The sequence below is a fragment of the Haemaphysalis longicornis genome, unplaced genomic scaffold, assembly GCF_048455015.1.
Source record: "Haemaphysalis longicornis isolate Haplotype H1 unplaced genomic scaffold, Haemaphysalis longicornis Haplotype H1 scaffold_7, whole genome shotgun sequence".
In the NCBI taxonomy this organism is placed as follows: domain Eukaryota; kingdom Metazoa; phylum Arthropoda; class Arachnida; order Ixodida; family Ixodidae; genus Haemaphysalis; species Haemaphysalis longicornis.
The window spans coordinates 128,934,684-128,951,629 of record NW_027526422.1 but is presented as its reverse complement, the minus strand read 5'-3'; the positions used below and the strand labels follow the sequence as shown (position 1 = coordinate 128,951,629).

At 46.2% G+C, this 16,946-nt stretch overlaps 1 protein-coding gene across 2 annotated transcripts in view; it reads right to left on the bottom strand.

Moving 5' to 3' along the window:
- The window catches only part of LOC144146967 (uncharacterized), a 494,123-nt gene extending 481,289 nt beyond the window's left edge, over positions 1-12,834 (bottom strand). Inside the window, exons 1-5 of one of the 2 annotated variants that reach the window (XM_077678956.1) lie at positions 12,663-12,834; positions 12,379-12,426; positions 5,577-5,713; positions 4,256-4,323; positions 1,793-1,876 (exon numbers count right to left, since the gene is read on the bottom strand). In XM_077678956.1, coding sequence (XP_077535082.1) covers positions 1,793-1,876; positions 4,256-4,323; positions 5,577-5,713; positions 12,379-12,426; positions 12,663-12,677 — 352 coding nt within the window. In that variant the 5' untranslated portion in view covers positions 12,678-12,834. Of the gene's footprint in view, positions 1-1,792; positions 1,877-4,208; positions 4,324-5,576; positions 5,714-12,378; positions 12,630-12,662 lie in introns of those variants that run through there. The other variant, XM_077678957.1, reaches the window with a different exon arrangement.
- Between the last annotated feature and the right edge of the window lie 4,112 nt (positions 12,835-16,946).

Sequence of the window (16,946 nt, the reverse complement as noted above, 5' to 3'; positions counted from 1 at the left end):
CAACCACCCGCATTGTTTCTCCCGTGCAGCCCAATAGGGGAATAATCACGGAATAGGGAGGGCAAGACAAAAGCGACCCACGTCAGAGTGAAAGATGTTCAGAAAGGGCTCTCAGAAAAGTTATAAAAAGGCAATGGGGACAGCGATGCTTCCTGTACTATTCTTGGTTGTGTTTCTTTGACAGACCGATTTTTGGTCATGGGTACGACAGAAAGCTTTTGTTAAAGGCAAGAGGACAGAAGTCCGGCGCTAGGTTAGTATTCGGGAGCACAGCGACGATAGTGACAGAGAAACTTTCCCTGAGTACCGAACATATATAGTTTCTCGGTTAAAGAAAACAAAACGTTAAGCTATGTTGTACATAGCAAATAAAAACAATTACGAGCGTACAAGTACAATATGGTCGAAAGATTCGCACGTATCTCTGTAGTATTCGACAGCGCGATGGACCTGGTTATACCAGCATTTGCTCCATCAGACACATTTCGTCTTCTTCCTGTGCGCGTACATGGGGCTTATTGCTGACTTGTGCTGCGAATGTCAAGTTCAACCAAAAAAGTTTTCGTGTGGACGCTCTGCTGTCAAGCAAGCGTTCCGAATTATTCAACATGATGTTCTGCGAAAATTGACACCTACGACACCACTAGAGAAATTTCATCTGACGCAAAACTGCGGGGTGAGTGATCCCATGACCTGAAGAGACTCTATAGTGCAAGAAGTGCGGGGCTCCTTTTGACCATGAAAAATTTGTTTCCAAACTTGCCTGTGCCACATGGGCATCAGCAGCGTATTCAGAACGGAAAAAGGTGTGACTTGAGTGGTGTGGCAATGGTAATTATTTTGTCGTGAACTGAGAAAACCTACAAGGAAATAAGGAATATGTCTGTGTCTTTGTCGTTTTATTAAGAGTGCATTTCTGTTTTAGCCGCCGTACATCGGCAGTTTGGGGTAAGGAGCAGATGATGCCACGCTGGCCCGCTCTGGGCTTTCTCGTGCGTGCAAAGATTAAAATAGATTTAAAAAATATTATACTGAACGTACTGTTGAAACATTCTGGGAGATATCTCCTGATAAAAAGTCAGCATTTTACATACTTTTGTAATCTTTGAAATTTCACAACACTACTGCTTAAAACGCTTTATCTATGTACATAGATATGTTCTATAGTTAAACCTGCATAGAACAAACCTCTATGCAAGGAATTCCTGTATTTAACGAAGTTGTTTAAATTCCCTATTCCGCCTTCATAGAAGCCCATGTGTTTGCGACCTCTATGTCACGAAAAAGTTGCGGCGGTTAACTTGAATGTAACGCATTCGCTCCTGATCAGTCGGTTTCTTTCCCTTTTTCTCGAGAATCGGCTGGAAAAATGCACTAATTTAGCGAATATCGCCCGCACCGCTATCTCTCGTGCGTTTCCACGAGGGATTGCGGTGTCGGTTAGGTGCAAGGCCTGCCTGTCGGCGTTTAGTTGCGTGCGTCCCCTGATATCAGTAGCATGGGTTTGTGGATGATTTCTTCTGCCTGAATACCCAAAGATTTCTTTTTTATACAAGCTCAGAATTTGTAACTGCCGTCTCCGCTGGCGAGAAAGAAGAACGTCACCGCCCGGTACAGTGCCCCAGCTAGCATCCCTTCAACAATTTCCACTGCAGAAAAGAGCATGAAGTTCGCGAAAAGGTGCCCTTAACGCTCAATTGTTATACCGCATCTGTTAGCTACCAAGAGATCATCATTATCGACAACAGCAAGGCTACAACCACCCTGCTTTCAAGCTATAGGCATTTCTTACCAATGGATTCAGGGATGAAGTTCACTATAAAACAGGCTTCGAGGTCAGCATACAACATCCGGAATTGGTAAAGTATGCTGAGGTCTGCGAGTAGAATTGCAACGAGAAAATGAGGGCGGGAGCAGTTGCATTTATTGGCATAATCAGTAACGCGGAGCACAAATCAAGCGTTGAAGCATCGGACCACTGATTGCATTTTTTCTCTGGTGGTGTTTTGCGCTGGATTCGTCGATGTGCCCCAAAACAATTTCGATCGCACTTCTTGAAAAAAAAATTGGTTTTCTGTACTAATTGCTAGTGGAATTCAATTATATTGGTACTCTAAGAAAAAAAACAACAGATAATCCGTCATCTTCTGACTGCCTATGTCCACAGTAAAATGAATGGCTCTCCTTATATCTTCCAACCACTTTAATCCTCTGCAGCCTCAGTTCATGGTCGCCAAATTTTTTTTCCCATCCTAAAATGGAGTCACTTGTCTTGCTTTACTTCCAGTGCCACCTCTCAGTATCCCCTTTCTAATTATAGTGGTACAGAAGTTGTAAATTATTCGGTGTATTTGCCCAACTGAACGCCTCTACTACCTTCCAATTCCCGCTAATGTCATCAGATGTTGCTTTAAAGTAGAAAACGTTTATTTCCCATCAGTAGGAGTTCGCCCGACGTTATTCTACCATGCTTAACCAAAGCGACCGAAACTTTTACTTCAATATGCTTGCTAGGTTACTCATATTCTACTTTATAAATCATCACCAGATTGACAGATTGCTGTATACTCGTTTTTCACACAGGAATCGTGCTTTTCAGTGAGTGTGAGTGCTTTTCTGATAGGCATTCTCACAGTTCTAACAATGTTGCCCATCTATACGTTGAAATGATGATTTGGTCACATTTCCGTTCTTTCCTGATTTGCATTATCACAGTTCCGACCAACACTAACAAGTTCGCCCATCCATCCCATCAATTACTGCCTTAACCGTATTGCACGAGATTTCGTGTGTTTGTATGCTAAACATATCTGATTTATTTATGTATTTAATCTGCTCTTCGACTGAGCTTTCTGAGTGCAGCTTTTGATGCATTCGCTACAAGTTTCCCCCCATGCACAAAGGAAGACAGTTCGGTCTGCGGACCTCAACTGTTCCCATAAAGTGGTGTCCCGGAAAAGTGCGTAGCAGAAAGAGTAAGGGCAACCTCAAGGATGGGGAAGCCAGCGTCTGGGGCACTTCCGCAGTGAAAGCATCTCATCACTCCTTCGTTCCATAGGGAGGAGTTCATAGAGGCCAACTCGTAGGGGAGGTTAAGGCACGTGTCATCAATATAAACTTTGATCATCATCATCATCGCATTGTCACCAGCCTATCTACGCCCACTGCAGGGCAAAGGCCTCTCCCATTATTCTCCAATTATCCCGGTCCTATTCTATTCTAATTGCGACCAACTTATCCCCGCAAACTTCTTGATCTCATCTGCCCATCTAACTTTCTGCCGCCCCCTGCCATGCTTGCCGTCTCTAGGGATCCACTCTGCTACCCTTAATGAGCAACGGATATCTTGACTTCGCATACGCCCACGCCCATTTTCTGCTAATTTCAACTGATATGTCATTAACACGCGTTTGCTGCCTGACCCACTCCGCTGTCTTCTTATCCTTTAATGTTACACCCATCATCGTCAGTTTCATTGCTCGCTCAGTTGTCCTCAAAGTAAGTTGAACCCTTTTAGGGAGCGTCCACGTTACTGCCCCGTAGGTCAGTGCCGATAAGATGCAGCTGTCATACACTTTCTTCTTCGAGGATAATGGTAGGATGCAATTCATTATCTGAGAATGCCTGCCGAATGCACTCCACCTCATTCGTATCCTTCAGATTATATCTCCGTCATGGTTCGGGTCCGTGGTCACAACTTGGCCTAAGTATATATAATCGCTCACCACTTCCGCTGCCTCGCCACCTATTTCAAACCTACTGTGCTGTCCAGAGGTTATTGATCCTTAGTTTAGTTTTCTTCATATAATTTGCAAGCCCACGGTTCTACTCCGTCCAGTGCGGTAAGCATGCTTTGCAATGCGTCCCCTTTGCTCACAGTTTTACCTAGACTCTGTGTCACCTAAATGCCGTGTGGTAAAATGCTTCCCTGGTCACCCTCATTGGCCTAATGAAATGGCTCCAAGTTTTTGTCTAACGCGCTTGGCCAGAACTAGTCAGATACGTTATTTGGCGTTTGCTAGCTGTAACTTCGCCGTGTGTGTTTTGTTCATACCCTACAGTGTATATTTGGATGTTTTGTCTGTCAAATATTTAGATAATATGACAAAAGTCTGTCGGGTTCCGTCGCGTGTGTGAGATCAGTGCTGTTTAATTTATCAACGTCCTACTGGACATGACCCGGAAATAACATTTAAGAAATGCCTTGCCTGGTGACCCTTTTGGGGACCTTGTCCAAAAAAGCAGCTGTCCTTACCATTGCTCAAAGTCATATTGACCACATCGGGCTCATCTGTAAACGTATAGGTCTCTTTGTTTTGGGATCTGAAAGGAAGAAGTAAGTAACGTAATTTCAACAAAGATACCGTTGTCCGGAGCTCCTGGGATTCTCGACAGGGCCATCCCTGCGCGTTCAATCAGTTGCCCTTGCAACTGAGCGCAAGAGTCGGCTAGCCTCCTCTGAGAACAGGGGGGGCAGGGGGTTGGTGGGGAGGGGATTGTGTATAGGGGGAAGTGTGGCGTTCTCTGTTGAATTCCCCAAAGCAATTTAGATGCTGGAGCTGTCACCGCAGTAAGGACTTTTAGGAATCTCCTGTAAGCGTTGGAATCGAGGGGTGAGGTGTACAGTAGGTAGCGTCTTTGTCTGAACCCGTCTGAACCTGTGTTGGGTGCTTCTGTCTATTTTGATGGGCTCGCTGTATACAGATCTCTGGTGTCAAGGGGTTCTTGATGCCCTGGTTGCGTTCTAGGTTCCCTTGAAACTGGAAGTGCATGCGGCAAACACGTTTTCTCGTCAGAAGCACGTCCACGGAACTACAGGGGTTTGCACGATTGCGGTACAGCTAACAGAAATTTGTTTCCGGAAGCTATCCTTGCTTTAATAACGCAGACCATCTGAATACAAAAAGCCAACGAAGTTTTAGCATAAACCGGCTTTTACAAGCGACATTTTGTGAAGAAGCCCGCGTTAGGAGTAACATGCCAGTGTTTATTACGCATGGCAGGGCTCGGCTTGAGCCGCTGAAATTATACCGGTTTAAATTCAACGAACTTCGTTTAAAGCTAGCTTGAAAATTCACAGGAAACGGAAAATTTTGTCACCTTGGCAATGGACACGCGAAGAGCGATGTAACAGCGGAGCTCGTGATCTTGTTAGGCTTCCGGGGCGTCCGGCAGTACGCGGACTCGCAACCCTCTGGTCGACGGCTACCTACCTTCTGGCAACTTTCGATTACACTCCTTGGCCTAGCACGTTATTCCTGTACAGTTTGTGTCGCCGAGTGTTGAGCGACGCCAGGCACGGATCGAACTCAAGATTAAACAACTCCGCTGTTAGAAACCGCCTGTCGTAAAAGAAGGGGCTGAAAAATAATGTTTTTGGCTGGTGTGGACAGAACTATCGAACGACTGATTGATGAAAATTGTGGACAGAACACAATGTGTCTCCGAGTAAAAGACGCTTGTGAAGGGTTATGAAGTCGTTAGCATTATGGGGACCGAACATGTGTCCGGAGGGCCGGCAATTGAGTACAAGGCACTGCATAACATCAAAACCACGGACTGGTCTAAATACCCACCCAAGAGTTCCGTTTCTGTAGTAAGCAGTGATGGTAGTACCGTTGAAGTTCTCATGGGGAACCAGGATAATGCAAAGGTCGAATTCCCAGTTTGGCGTTATGGCTACTAGGTGGGCGTTTTGGAATGCCGCGAACACCTGAACGCAAGCAGAAAAGGAACATAGTTTCTCTTGATTCTCATAACCGCACGATGAACAACGGCTGAGATAAAGTCCACCGACCACAATTTCAGCAATTTTTTGAAAGATGCACACAATCGATTGGCCCTAACTTATAACGCGTACTTTGGTCTCCCGAACAAGAAATAGCACAAACGCGGGCGTATTCTATATCACCATTTTCACCCCCTAATGGATCTCGACTAGGTATTATGGGGTGGGTCCAGTCGCTATACATAAAAAGGAGCTTCCATGGCTGTTGCCGGAAAGAGCTGTCACTTTCCCCTTTTATCAACCCCCGTGTATAGCCGCATTCCCTTAAAAAGTCGGAGACATATGTTGGCACTGCTGTTTCACCTACTATATCCAAATGCTTGAATCGGCCATAATTATACAACAAGAAAACTAAGAAGCCGGAACAGACAACTAGCGTGTCGTGGAGCTCTAATTTAATTACGACACTAGAAGAAAGCTCTGCAATAAACGCAGAAGGCAACCGTTATGATTGTTATTGTGATAGTTGACAGATAGAACTTGTTATTGGTGTACAACTTTGCAATAAAGTCACGGGAAGTGGGTGGGCAATGGCTTCTGGTGCCGCGACACCCCACGCGGGCCAAAAGGGAGAAGCTGGCGTGCAGCCTGCGCGTTCCTGGCCATGCCCACCACGTACATGCTGTGAATACATCGATCACATCTCTTTCCAAATAGAAGACTTCGCTGTCAATCAATAACCGTCTCATGTGTTCTGCCGCCACATATCATCTTTGGTATAGGCGCGGATTTCTGCCCACCATGGCCGAAACATCGATAATTGTCTTACTAGGCGCCATCATCGAGGGTACGTGGGCTGTGCCGGGGTGTCCCAGCCCCGCCGCGACCAGCACTTCAATATTTCCATAGCCTTGTGACCGAAGCCCGTGAGCAGCCAATCAAGAGCCTAGCCCGGACACGATGTAACCAGCCGGTGATGACGTATGTCTCGCCCTCTCGTCTGAAGTGTTTCCCGGTCTTCATCTTTGCGGCGTTTCCTTGCGGTAGTTGCTTCTACGAGGCCAGTGTTCAACAAGCATATCAGTGTTTATCAAGCCTGACTTCTTCACTGTGTGTTCTCATCGCATCTTCCATTTTTATCTCACTCGCCATGCAGCAACGGCCCCGATCGAGATGGTCATTCTCGATCAGCGGTTATGTCGCCGAGCATAGATGGGAAATGTCTCATGGTGCCTTGAAACAACACCGACAATGAATGGAGAGTGGCTGGCGTGCAGCTTTCGCGGGATCTTTCGTGGCTGCCATGCACGTCTTTCTCCAATTTTTCTACGCAAAGCAGAAACTACGCGGGCAGCAAACAATTCAATGTACAAGCTTACCTCCTGACAGAGGGTGAAACGTTATATGCGGGGAATCTAGGGAAAACGCCTTTATTTCCCACTGTCATAAAATAGTTTTGTGACATTTAAAGATAAAGGTTATTCTTTAATTTCTTTGTGCTTTATAAGGCTTAGAAAATTTTAAAAATCGTGTACATACAATGCATTCCTCGATCGAACCTCTCTGTAAATTGAAGGCTGCGCCATCAACCATGGATCGTCCCTCCTGTTTAGCCGTGACGCAACAGGAAGGTGGTTCTAAATTGCACAAATTTTTTATATACTGCGCCTAAGCAGACATGTACTGACGCGCTCCTTCTCGAATCAGGGGGTAACAGTAGGGTCATTCCACTGCAAAGAACTGAGAAAGTTCGCTCGACCATATTAGACTACACAATAACGAAACGGATTTGGTCCCCTCCTTACACCATTCTTTCTCGCAGCTAATGTTTGGCGAAAAAACGTATTGCTCTCTCTTAGAGAAACTTAAATATCTCCGCGGATATAAAAATCTACGATGCGAAAAACAGTAAAAAATATACCAAGCACACTGAAATAATTTCAGGTGTCAGAAGAAGATGCGCACTTCCTTCCTACAATGAATTGAGAGGTTTTCGTGAGTTTAGAAATAAACTTCGCGGTGATATTAAGCGGCGGGCCTTCCTTAGAGATTTTGGCACATTGTTACAGCTGTTAACATTTTCTAAAGACAATGCAGCTGAATGTTTTGTTTATGTTGTTGACGGAACGTGCGGAAAAAAAATTGTGGGAGCCTGGAAGTTAGTGGTTTCAGCGCAGAAAATACGTAGTCGAAAAAGTTTAAAAAATTGGTCATATTCAGACGCGTATCGCCCTGTGCGGCGGTCTATGCAAAATTACAAGCTTGAGCTTATTTATTGGGCGTACGAGGGGTATATATCTCGTAAAGTGTTATCGTAATACTTTTTGCGTTGCGCGAGAAAATTATATTTATATTGAGCTGCCACCACTGCCTGAGATGGTAACCCGCAAGCCCCCTTCATGCAACGACGAGTCCTACGGGGCAGCGCACGTGACGCACGTTTTGAGTTTTCCCGCGGCTAACTGCTTTGAAAGTGCGCGGCTGCTTGGAACTGTATTCCGGAATGGTGTCATAAGCAGACGATCATTTGGTGCTACTAAATGAATTCCGCAACGCCGCGGTTATGCAGGTGATACAAATGTGGAAGGAGATCGGCTGCCGGTGAGATTAGGTGACAAAAAACTGGCCCCGTATCTGTTCCTTTCGTTGCAACTGTCGACAAAAGACGTCGCAGAAACGTTATACTCAGCCAGTAAATTGAAGACATGTTCATTGTAGCAGAAATTTAGAAATTGTAGTCTGTCGACATTTGCAAAGTAACTGTCTCCCTTTGCTTTCCCGTTCACCTGGCATGCTGTTCATCTTCCGTCACACTCCTACCAAGGTAAACACACTAAAGGTTTGCTCAAGTCAATTTAAATAATCGCGTTCCACTGCTACAGTCCGGGTTCCTCGATACAAGCGCTCCAGTAGGGCGGAGCCGGACGTGAATCGCGACGTCCTACTACAACGTTCATAGAACCACGTTGCCCTACTCCACCTGCGTACAAGAAGAACGTGGAGCCTATCTAGTGGAGCTTTTCGTGGCTATTGCCGTGTGACTTCTCAAATGCGCCAGGAGCGCGGGCAACAGGAGGCGACGGTTTTCTGCAGCAGATGCAGGATATCATTTGCTGTCGCAAAGACCTAGCTCCTATGAATTTTTTAATAAAAGAACGCTGCAAATGTCACTGAGGCATTCATATTCTGCCCTATGTTTGCGTAATGTCTTGCTCTGCTTCAACAATGTTCACAAGAATAAACATTGACACCCGACCTGGACGATTACATTTGGCTGTGGGTTTAAAAGACTATTGCGCAGATTTGGTTTTAATTAGACCGTTTGGCTGCATTGAGTCACAGAAAGACAAACATACATGCAGACAGACCAAATTTTTCGGGCTTAACTAACCCAACAAAGACCACTGTCTTTAAAAAAACTATGTAGAACGCCCTTCACAGGCACAGGTGGTTGGCCGTAAGTCCACTTCACTGCAATGGCGGTTCCTGCGCGGCAGCGAAGAGTTGCGGCGGCTACACTGGTCGGGCGCGTTTTCAGTTATCAAGCGGCTTGCTGCTTCTGAGGCGTGCGGCTGGCTGGTACTGGATTCCGAAAGGCCGTCACCGGCCGATGATAATTTAAGGCTCCTAAATGAATTCCTCAATGCTGTGTTCATTCAGATGATGCAGATGTAGTGGGAAACCGGCTGCCACTCCACTGTTGGTGCATTCCAGAGGCTGCAGTTTTCGTCGCGGTCGCTGACGTGGGTTCTTTCTCACTTAGAAAGTCTGGGTGGCGGAGTAAGTTCTGAGCCCAGCAGTGACAGCTTTTAACGATGATGTTATAAAAGGCTGAAAGTTTGGCGTACCTTTCAATGTAACCGTCGTCTCAAACCTCATTAAGAATCGCTCTTTTAGATGAGAAGCAGCTTATGGTCGATCCGGTTCCCTCCGCCGTTGTGTGGGCGCCGTTGTGCGGCATCCACACCCCCCCCCCCCCTGCGCATGCCTGGCCAGGCACCGCTGATGATGATTGTGGCAGGATGCCCCTGGGGATTGGCCAACCAAACAATCCATCACGCGATAGCTTCGCGTTCAACCACCGTCGTCATCTTCCCGTAGAGGAACCCTGAGTAGTATGCCAGGCATTCCTCCTCTTCGCTCCGACGCTCCTCTCCTCTCCGGCATTCCTCCTTTCCTCTCCGAAGCTCCTCTCCTCTCCGGGATTGCACAACAAATGGCAACACCTGCGGCTCCGCGCGCGATAATGCGAAGCAGATTAGGGTTAGGGACGCGATGGTAGCCGCTGCATACTCCACTGGGGCGCCACTGTAGCTCCGCGGTGTAAATGACGCGCGCGCGCACTCCGCTCCCCTCATTCTCCTCCCGCAACACCGCGATCGAACATGGTTTGCAACTACATCGCCAGGCATCAGGGACGACTTTGAAATGTTTTTTTCAGGAAACTGCACCTTTCTTGTGTACATATATATGACAGACGATAAATTGTTAATACGTAAAATTTTATTCAAAGGAATGGGCTTACAAAATGATACGCCTAGGCTAATATTTATAATTGATTGCGCTCTTGCTGGTGTGCACTCAGGATTCGGTACGACTACTTAGCATGAAACCCGACATATATGCATGGGCAGTGCAGGGAGAGCCGAAGCGGCTAAAACCGGCGCATTAATGGACTGCTTTGCTTGTTTGTACAGTGGAATAGCTATGATTCCAGGCTTTTCGCTGGATAGCGTCCAATGGCTAGCTGTCTATAGCTAGGATCCTGCAGATCATCTCTGGCAACAGAGTGATGTAGGCAAGAATCAATTAAAAGTGTTGCGCCACCTTGTTGTGCGCACTGAAATCCCCATAATTGTAAAACTGCTCCGCATCCTCATACCTCGACCGCTCTATAGGGCGGGGGCGTGGTGCAGAGAGGGGTTTCGGAGGAAAGAGTAAGGGCACTTAAAACGCGCAATCTCAGCGATGACGAAGATTTCATTCTAGAGTTTTGGTATAGCTTCTAGCATAAGCTACGCCACGGTCGGCGGGACAGGCCCCGACTGGTCAGGTCTGGAGTCCTTCCGCTTGGACGCGGTCACCGATCCCACGCATTCCTTCCTGTAACGGTTGCCCTCCGGGCCCTTCCCACGTGAGCATGTGCAGTGGGGTCCCTCTTCCTGCCCACGATAGGGTAGCGTACGTTAGCCGCTATGCTAAAACGCTATTTTTGTGAAATTTCATTTTCGCAGCCCCAAAACAGACAGGACCAACAAAAAGCAGGACATGACGAGCTGTTCACTTCAACTGCAAATTTTATTCGAATAAAGTAATATATACAGCCACCTTGTCTACATAAACCATAATCTTCACCCTAAGAAAGCATCCACACAGGCTCGCAGTCATTGAAGACACATCCACCGAGTTTCGCTACTTCTCTTGAAGACGAGCCATGAATGGCGACCCAGCACACGGTTCAGCAAGTTATTTTTTATGTGGTGGGCGTCTGCCGCCTTTCTCCATCTTTGATTGCCAAATAGAAACATGATTGCAGTATCACTGAAATCCGCAGTGCGGCCTCATTTCGCACAGTGCATCGATAAATGTCTTCAATTCAATCCATTTAGCGAACTGCATTTTTTGCGTAAGGGAACATTCGCACAACGACCTTTTTTGACGGATATGACTATCACCTCACATGAAGGCAATGTGCAATTCCCGTCTGCTGTCAATACCTGGTCTTTGTTGGCTACCTCTGAGGCGCACTAGAGCCTACGCCGTTATTCCTATAGCATTGCTTTAATTAAACTTCATCGTCTGCACCTACCAATCCAAGGCTACTTTGTCAGGGACGTGAAGATCGCCTCTACCGCTGACGCGAGCAATAGCGTGAAATGAAACGGAGGCCTACAGCCAATGCCATCTAGGATTATCGAGGCAGGGACGCCACAAGCAAGCTTGATGGATATCACCACACCACCAAGCCATCGTAAATCTTTCCTAGCCCGACCTCTAAGTCCGTAGAGAGTTCATCGACAAACCTTTCTGCGCCATGCGTGTCGTGGGTGGCTGTCAGAGGTTCTCCCGGGAACGTGGCAACGATCGGTGGCGTGCGAGATGTGCAACATACTAAAGGGGCCGCTAAAGCACGGTGGTGGTGTGTCTCTTCAAAGGTGACCTCCGAGGATGACGCCCGTATGCAGAAGTTGTCCGTGGCGCGAATCACTTATTCGAGGTACGGTGGCCCGGTGTACCATCATCAGCGGGTACGTATACCCGACCATGCCAGGGCACCTACTTAAACTTAACGTCATGAAGAAACGAGTGGGGGAAAGTTATGTACATGCCAGCCGACTTAAAGAGACCCTACAAAGTTAAACGCCTAATGTCAGTTAACATATGACCATAAAGTACACCTTGAGCGTAGGCTCCTATGAAGCCTACTTACCGACGTGGTAAAACATCGCCAATGCCCACTATAGCTGAAACTGAACAATGCAATTTTTACCACACGGCCAGCTTCGCCGGACTGTCCAATTCACACTGTAGAAGGCCTCTGATTTTTAAGTTTGCTCTTGCCCTTTTCTGGGATGTTCTTTTAAATTACCTCAGAACCAGCCAGCATTTTCAACGTGAACCTCTGAGAAGGAAGCTATAGGTTTGCTTACCACAGAAATGTTGCACGGTGGACCAGAGCTTCCGCCGCATGTTTCCGACTTCACAGTCATTGGCATGGAGATGCAAAGAAGCAAAAGACAAAAGAGCGCTATCATTTCGCTGGTGATGCCGGCGTCCCTCACTCAGAATTCAGAACAAGATTCCGCGGTGATCTCCTGTCCTAAGCAATAACTTTTATTGCCGTCGCTGTATCAGTCATTCCAAAATTCTACCCAATAAGAATCGTTATTCAGCGCAAGGAAGGTACTGTTTTGATCAAAAAAGGAAAACTTACCTGTCCTTCAACCATCCAATTGCCGAGCTTTGTTTTGCTTTCACGTAGCAATGCTCACAATTCGGTCTGCACACAGGTGTTTCCAGCGCTGTGAGTATGCTCCTCATGTGGCCTTCCCTTTTTTGCATGAGCCCGTGGGTACATCTACTTGCTTTTGAACCGGGTGGATACATTGCATACACAAGGGCGCGCTGTTCTAAAAAGGTTCCTGGTTTTTCTATAGTTTTTATTCTGTTGATATAGGTTTATATAGTACGCCCGTATCTGTTTCTGCCGGCGTTCCTAGAAAACTGTTGTTTTCGACCGGTTGACCTTCAGGACAAGGACTACAGACACGTGTGGTTCGAGATTTGCTGTATGCAATTCGGTTCAAGAGCAATAGAGGTATGTGTTCTTTGATGAGGCGGATTTAGCTTGGTATGCAATTGCCAGCAAGACCTCCGCGTGATCTTTCCCTTTATTATATCAGACACCAAGAGTAACCCCTCACCAGTTGGTTCTGTAGAATGCAAATCTTCCACCATTCAATGAGACACTTCTCTTCGTAACATCCAGCGGCAGCTGAAAAACATAATGTCAGGTGATGCAACGTGGGAACTCCTAGCTTGCGCAGATCTGGAAAAACGTTGTCGACTCAGGGTTGTTTTGGATCAATTTATATTATAGCTATCAATATCACAAAGCCGACTGCACGGGGGACAAAAGCCAGCAAACCACTGATATTTCCGGGACATCCAAACAAGTTATGAATGCCCATATGCCGGCATTATATCTACTCGACTTCGCAAGTACACACAATTTCATGGTCCAAAACTTCCGATGGTAACAATACGTTGTGGTACCTCATGTTCGGACGCTATTTGAGTGTATGTTACAGCCTTAATTTAGAAGTCGCTGGTAGTTGTTATGTGTACGCTGTGTAGACTTATGTTGATGACGTACTTCAGACGCCTTTTTTTCTGTATTTACGTTTGTACAGACGTACAGCAGTACCTGCAACAAATTTGCTATACAACTCGGGAAGGAGTGATGCGGTCTCCTGTGCAGGTGCTTAGCCCTCCGGTTGCGCCCTCTGTGCGCCATCCAGGGAGAAGGCCATTATAATGACTTTCTTAAATATTTGACACGGCAGCTCCCGTGTCCCGATCCAACTGCGACGGAACACGTTGAATGTTAAGTGTCAGCAAAGGGTGTTGCCGATGCAGAAGCTGTGACACCGCTCGTGACCAGCTGACTGTCAGCTTTTGATGCCCTAATTTGGGAAACCTGCGTAACTTATTGAGCCTTTGCCTTGCAGTCTAGTTGAATGTTCCCCTTACGTTGGCTCAAATTTGCGGGAATGACCTTCTGCCGTGTTTATGTGATCCACACCTATATCCATTTCGGGGCGGTGTCGAAATAGCAGAAGATGAAAGGACGCGCGACAGAAGAGCTCCGGCATAACAGGACGCGTCAAAAGAACACGCGACGAAGCGCACGCGTCAGAAGGGCACACCGACAAAAAGGCACAGCATCAAAAGAGCACAGTGACAGAACACGAGTTTATGGAACGCCAACTTGGGCAATTATTCCAATTTTAACGCATGTATAACATTATAGAACAATGCAGAACAACGGAATTCTAACGCTAGAATCACGAAGAAGAATCAACCGATTAAAATTCCTTGCCGATATTCGGAACCGCAAACTTCGCATTGACCCATCAATATATCTCACCGGTCTTTCTTCCCGGCCCACCAGGCAATACCACCCCTTTAAATTTACCCCATTGTTCGCCCGCACAAACACTCATAAATACTCATTTTTCCCGCGAACAATATCCGATTGGAACCGTCTTCCTGCCTCTGTGTTCACTTCGCCTAATCTGCATGCATCAATTGATCAGCTTTTTCACATGTAGAAATGTTTTGGCCGTTTGCCATTTTTATTGGTACAGATTGTATAATTACATTTTGCCTGATATGCTATGTTTTTATCTTTCCACTCCTGCTTGGGCCTAATTCTGGCCTGGAGTATTGTCTAAATAAAAATAAATAAATAAAAATAACAGATTACGCAAAATCTTTTCTGTTACCTTTCATCTTAAGATTCTAAGCATGTATTTAATAAAAACAATTTCATTCATACTATTGATCAGTGGTGCTTCTGTGTTTAGTAGCTTCCTCTCGCTGACATGTATTTTGTCACCAGCAGTTATTTTCAAGTTCTCTAAATAACATGCATATTATCCTGGTGTTCTTTCATGCATGTGTATTCCTCATAAAATAGCTTATTAAGGCGAGAGCCTGATATGAATCATCCCTCAGCCTACCTTGAATGTCCTTGGTGTCCACACCTATTGTATATTAAAGAAGAAAGCGTGCTATGAAACTGCTGAGTCTTTTGAACACTGACAGTTCACTTGTAACAGCTCGACCAGGTCGGCCTCAACTAAAGTCGCTGCAAAAATCTCAGCACTGCTTTCGAATGATTTGTGAACACACGGCTTATCAGCCCACCAAGGACCGAACGGAATTGCTTCATACGCAACACAACCGCTAACCGGGAAAATTATCTGTCGAACAATGCGTGTGCCGCTGACAGAAGCAAAGGGCAGACTTACGCCATCGGCGCCTGCAAAAACCTTCCTGCCTATTGCGGCTCAGCCTATATTAGCTGATGCCCACTGAATAGTGATGACATTTCGTTGGTGCACGGCAAAGTACAATACTTCGATTATTACATAGCACGCACACTAGATGGTCCTTGCTTCATATGACCATATACGACCTGAAAAGCTGGTTTCGTGTCACAGAACCAAGTCCATCCAACAGTCATCCAACCAACTCAGTTCTAGCAGACGCTGCCCTATAAACTGGTGTGCAGCCTTGGGTGACCAGCAGGCTTCGAAAAATACTACGTCCTTGGTTGACCTGCTCTCAGTCACGGAGCCAGCATCATAAACATGTACAGTTTCGGCGTATGTGTCCGCCACAAAAGATACAGTCAATGGTTTGAGAAAACTAAAGCAAAAAGGCCTTCTTGATAATTCACAGGATCAAAAATGCGAATGACTGGTTTTGATACTGCCCACAGAATTCTCTAAACCCACGGTTGGTGTAAACCCAGCAGGTGTTACTTGTTGATGAGCAAAATGGCTGCCACAAATCTCATTTTCATGCATGTTGTTGAAGAGCCGATAACGGAGGGTACTTATTCTTGGTAAGGCATAGAAGATAGTCTCGATTCTCTGTCCATTGGGTAAACACCTGCTTCAGCAATCCTGCCCATAGTGGATGTGCATCGTGGTAGCTTGAGGGATATATATTCTCAGGGCCTCTGCATGCAAACTCTCCCATCTTGGTTCGGAAGAAGTTCGCAAATTCAAAATGGCTGCAAGGTTTTAACGAATATATAACAAAACAATAGTACGCGATAACTAAAGAAGAGCGCTCTCACATGATACCAACCTCATCACAGCCACGAAGCGAAGAACCTGTACAATGCTTGAAAGTGTATAGTGTGCAGCCGATGTCTTCCGTCCTGGATAGGCCATGGCACACCGTCACAACCCAAAATCTATGGTTCGTGACGTAGAGTGCCCCAATAGTCCTGAGGCTTCCGAGCATAGACTTTCTGGTGAACTCAAAAACAGCTGAATTTCATCATCACCATTACCACGACCACCAACACCAGCAGCCTATCTACGCCCACTGCAGGGCAAAGTCCTCTCCCATTAATCTCCAATTATCCCGCTCCTGTGCTAACTGCGAGCAATTTATACCCGCAAACTTCTTGATCTCATCTGCCCATCTAATACTCTGCCACCACCTGCCACGCTTGCCTTCTCTAAAGATCCACTCTGTTACCCTTAATGACCAACGGTTATCTTTCCTTAATATTAAATGCCCTGTCTAAGCCCATTTCTTCTTCTTAATTTCTACTGATATGTCCTTAACACGCGTTTGTTGTCTGACCCACTCCGCTGTCTTTTTGGCCCTTAATGTTACACCTATCATATTCTGTTTCATTGCTCGCTGAATCGTCCTCAATTTAAGCTGAAATCCCCTTAGTGAGCCTCCAAGTTTCTGCCCCGTAGGTAAGTAGGTGAGCTCCATTTACCCATTTACTGGAGCTCAACACAGACCATGCCGGCGTAAGTACAGCGAAAGTTGTTGCCGCTCACTCTAGACGGTCTTTCAACTGCGGTCTAGTTAAGCAGAAATCCGAAATGCCTTTATAAACTTCGAACACAGTTGCCCACCGACGAGTGAATATTAGAGAGAGTCTTTATGCCCACCATCC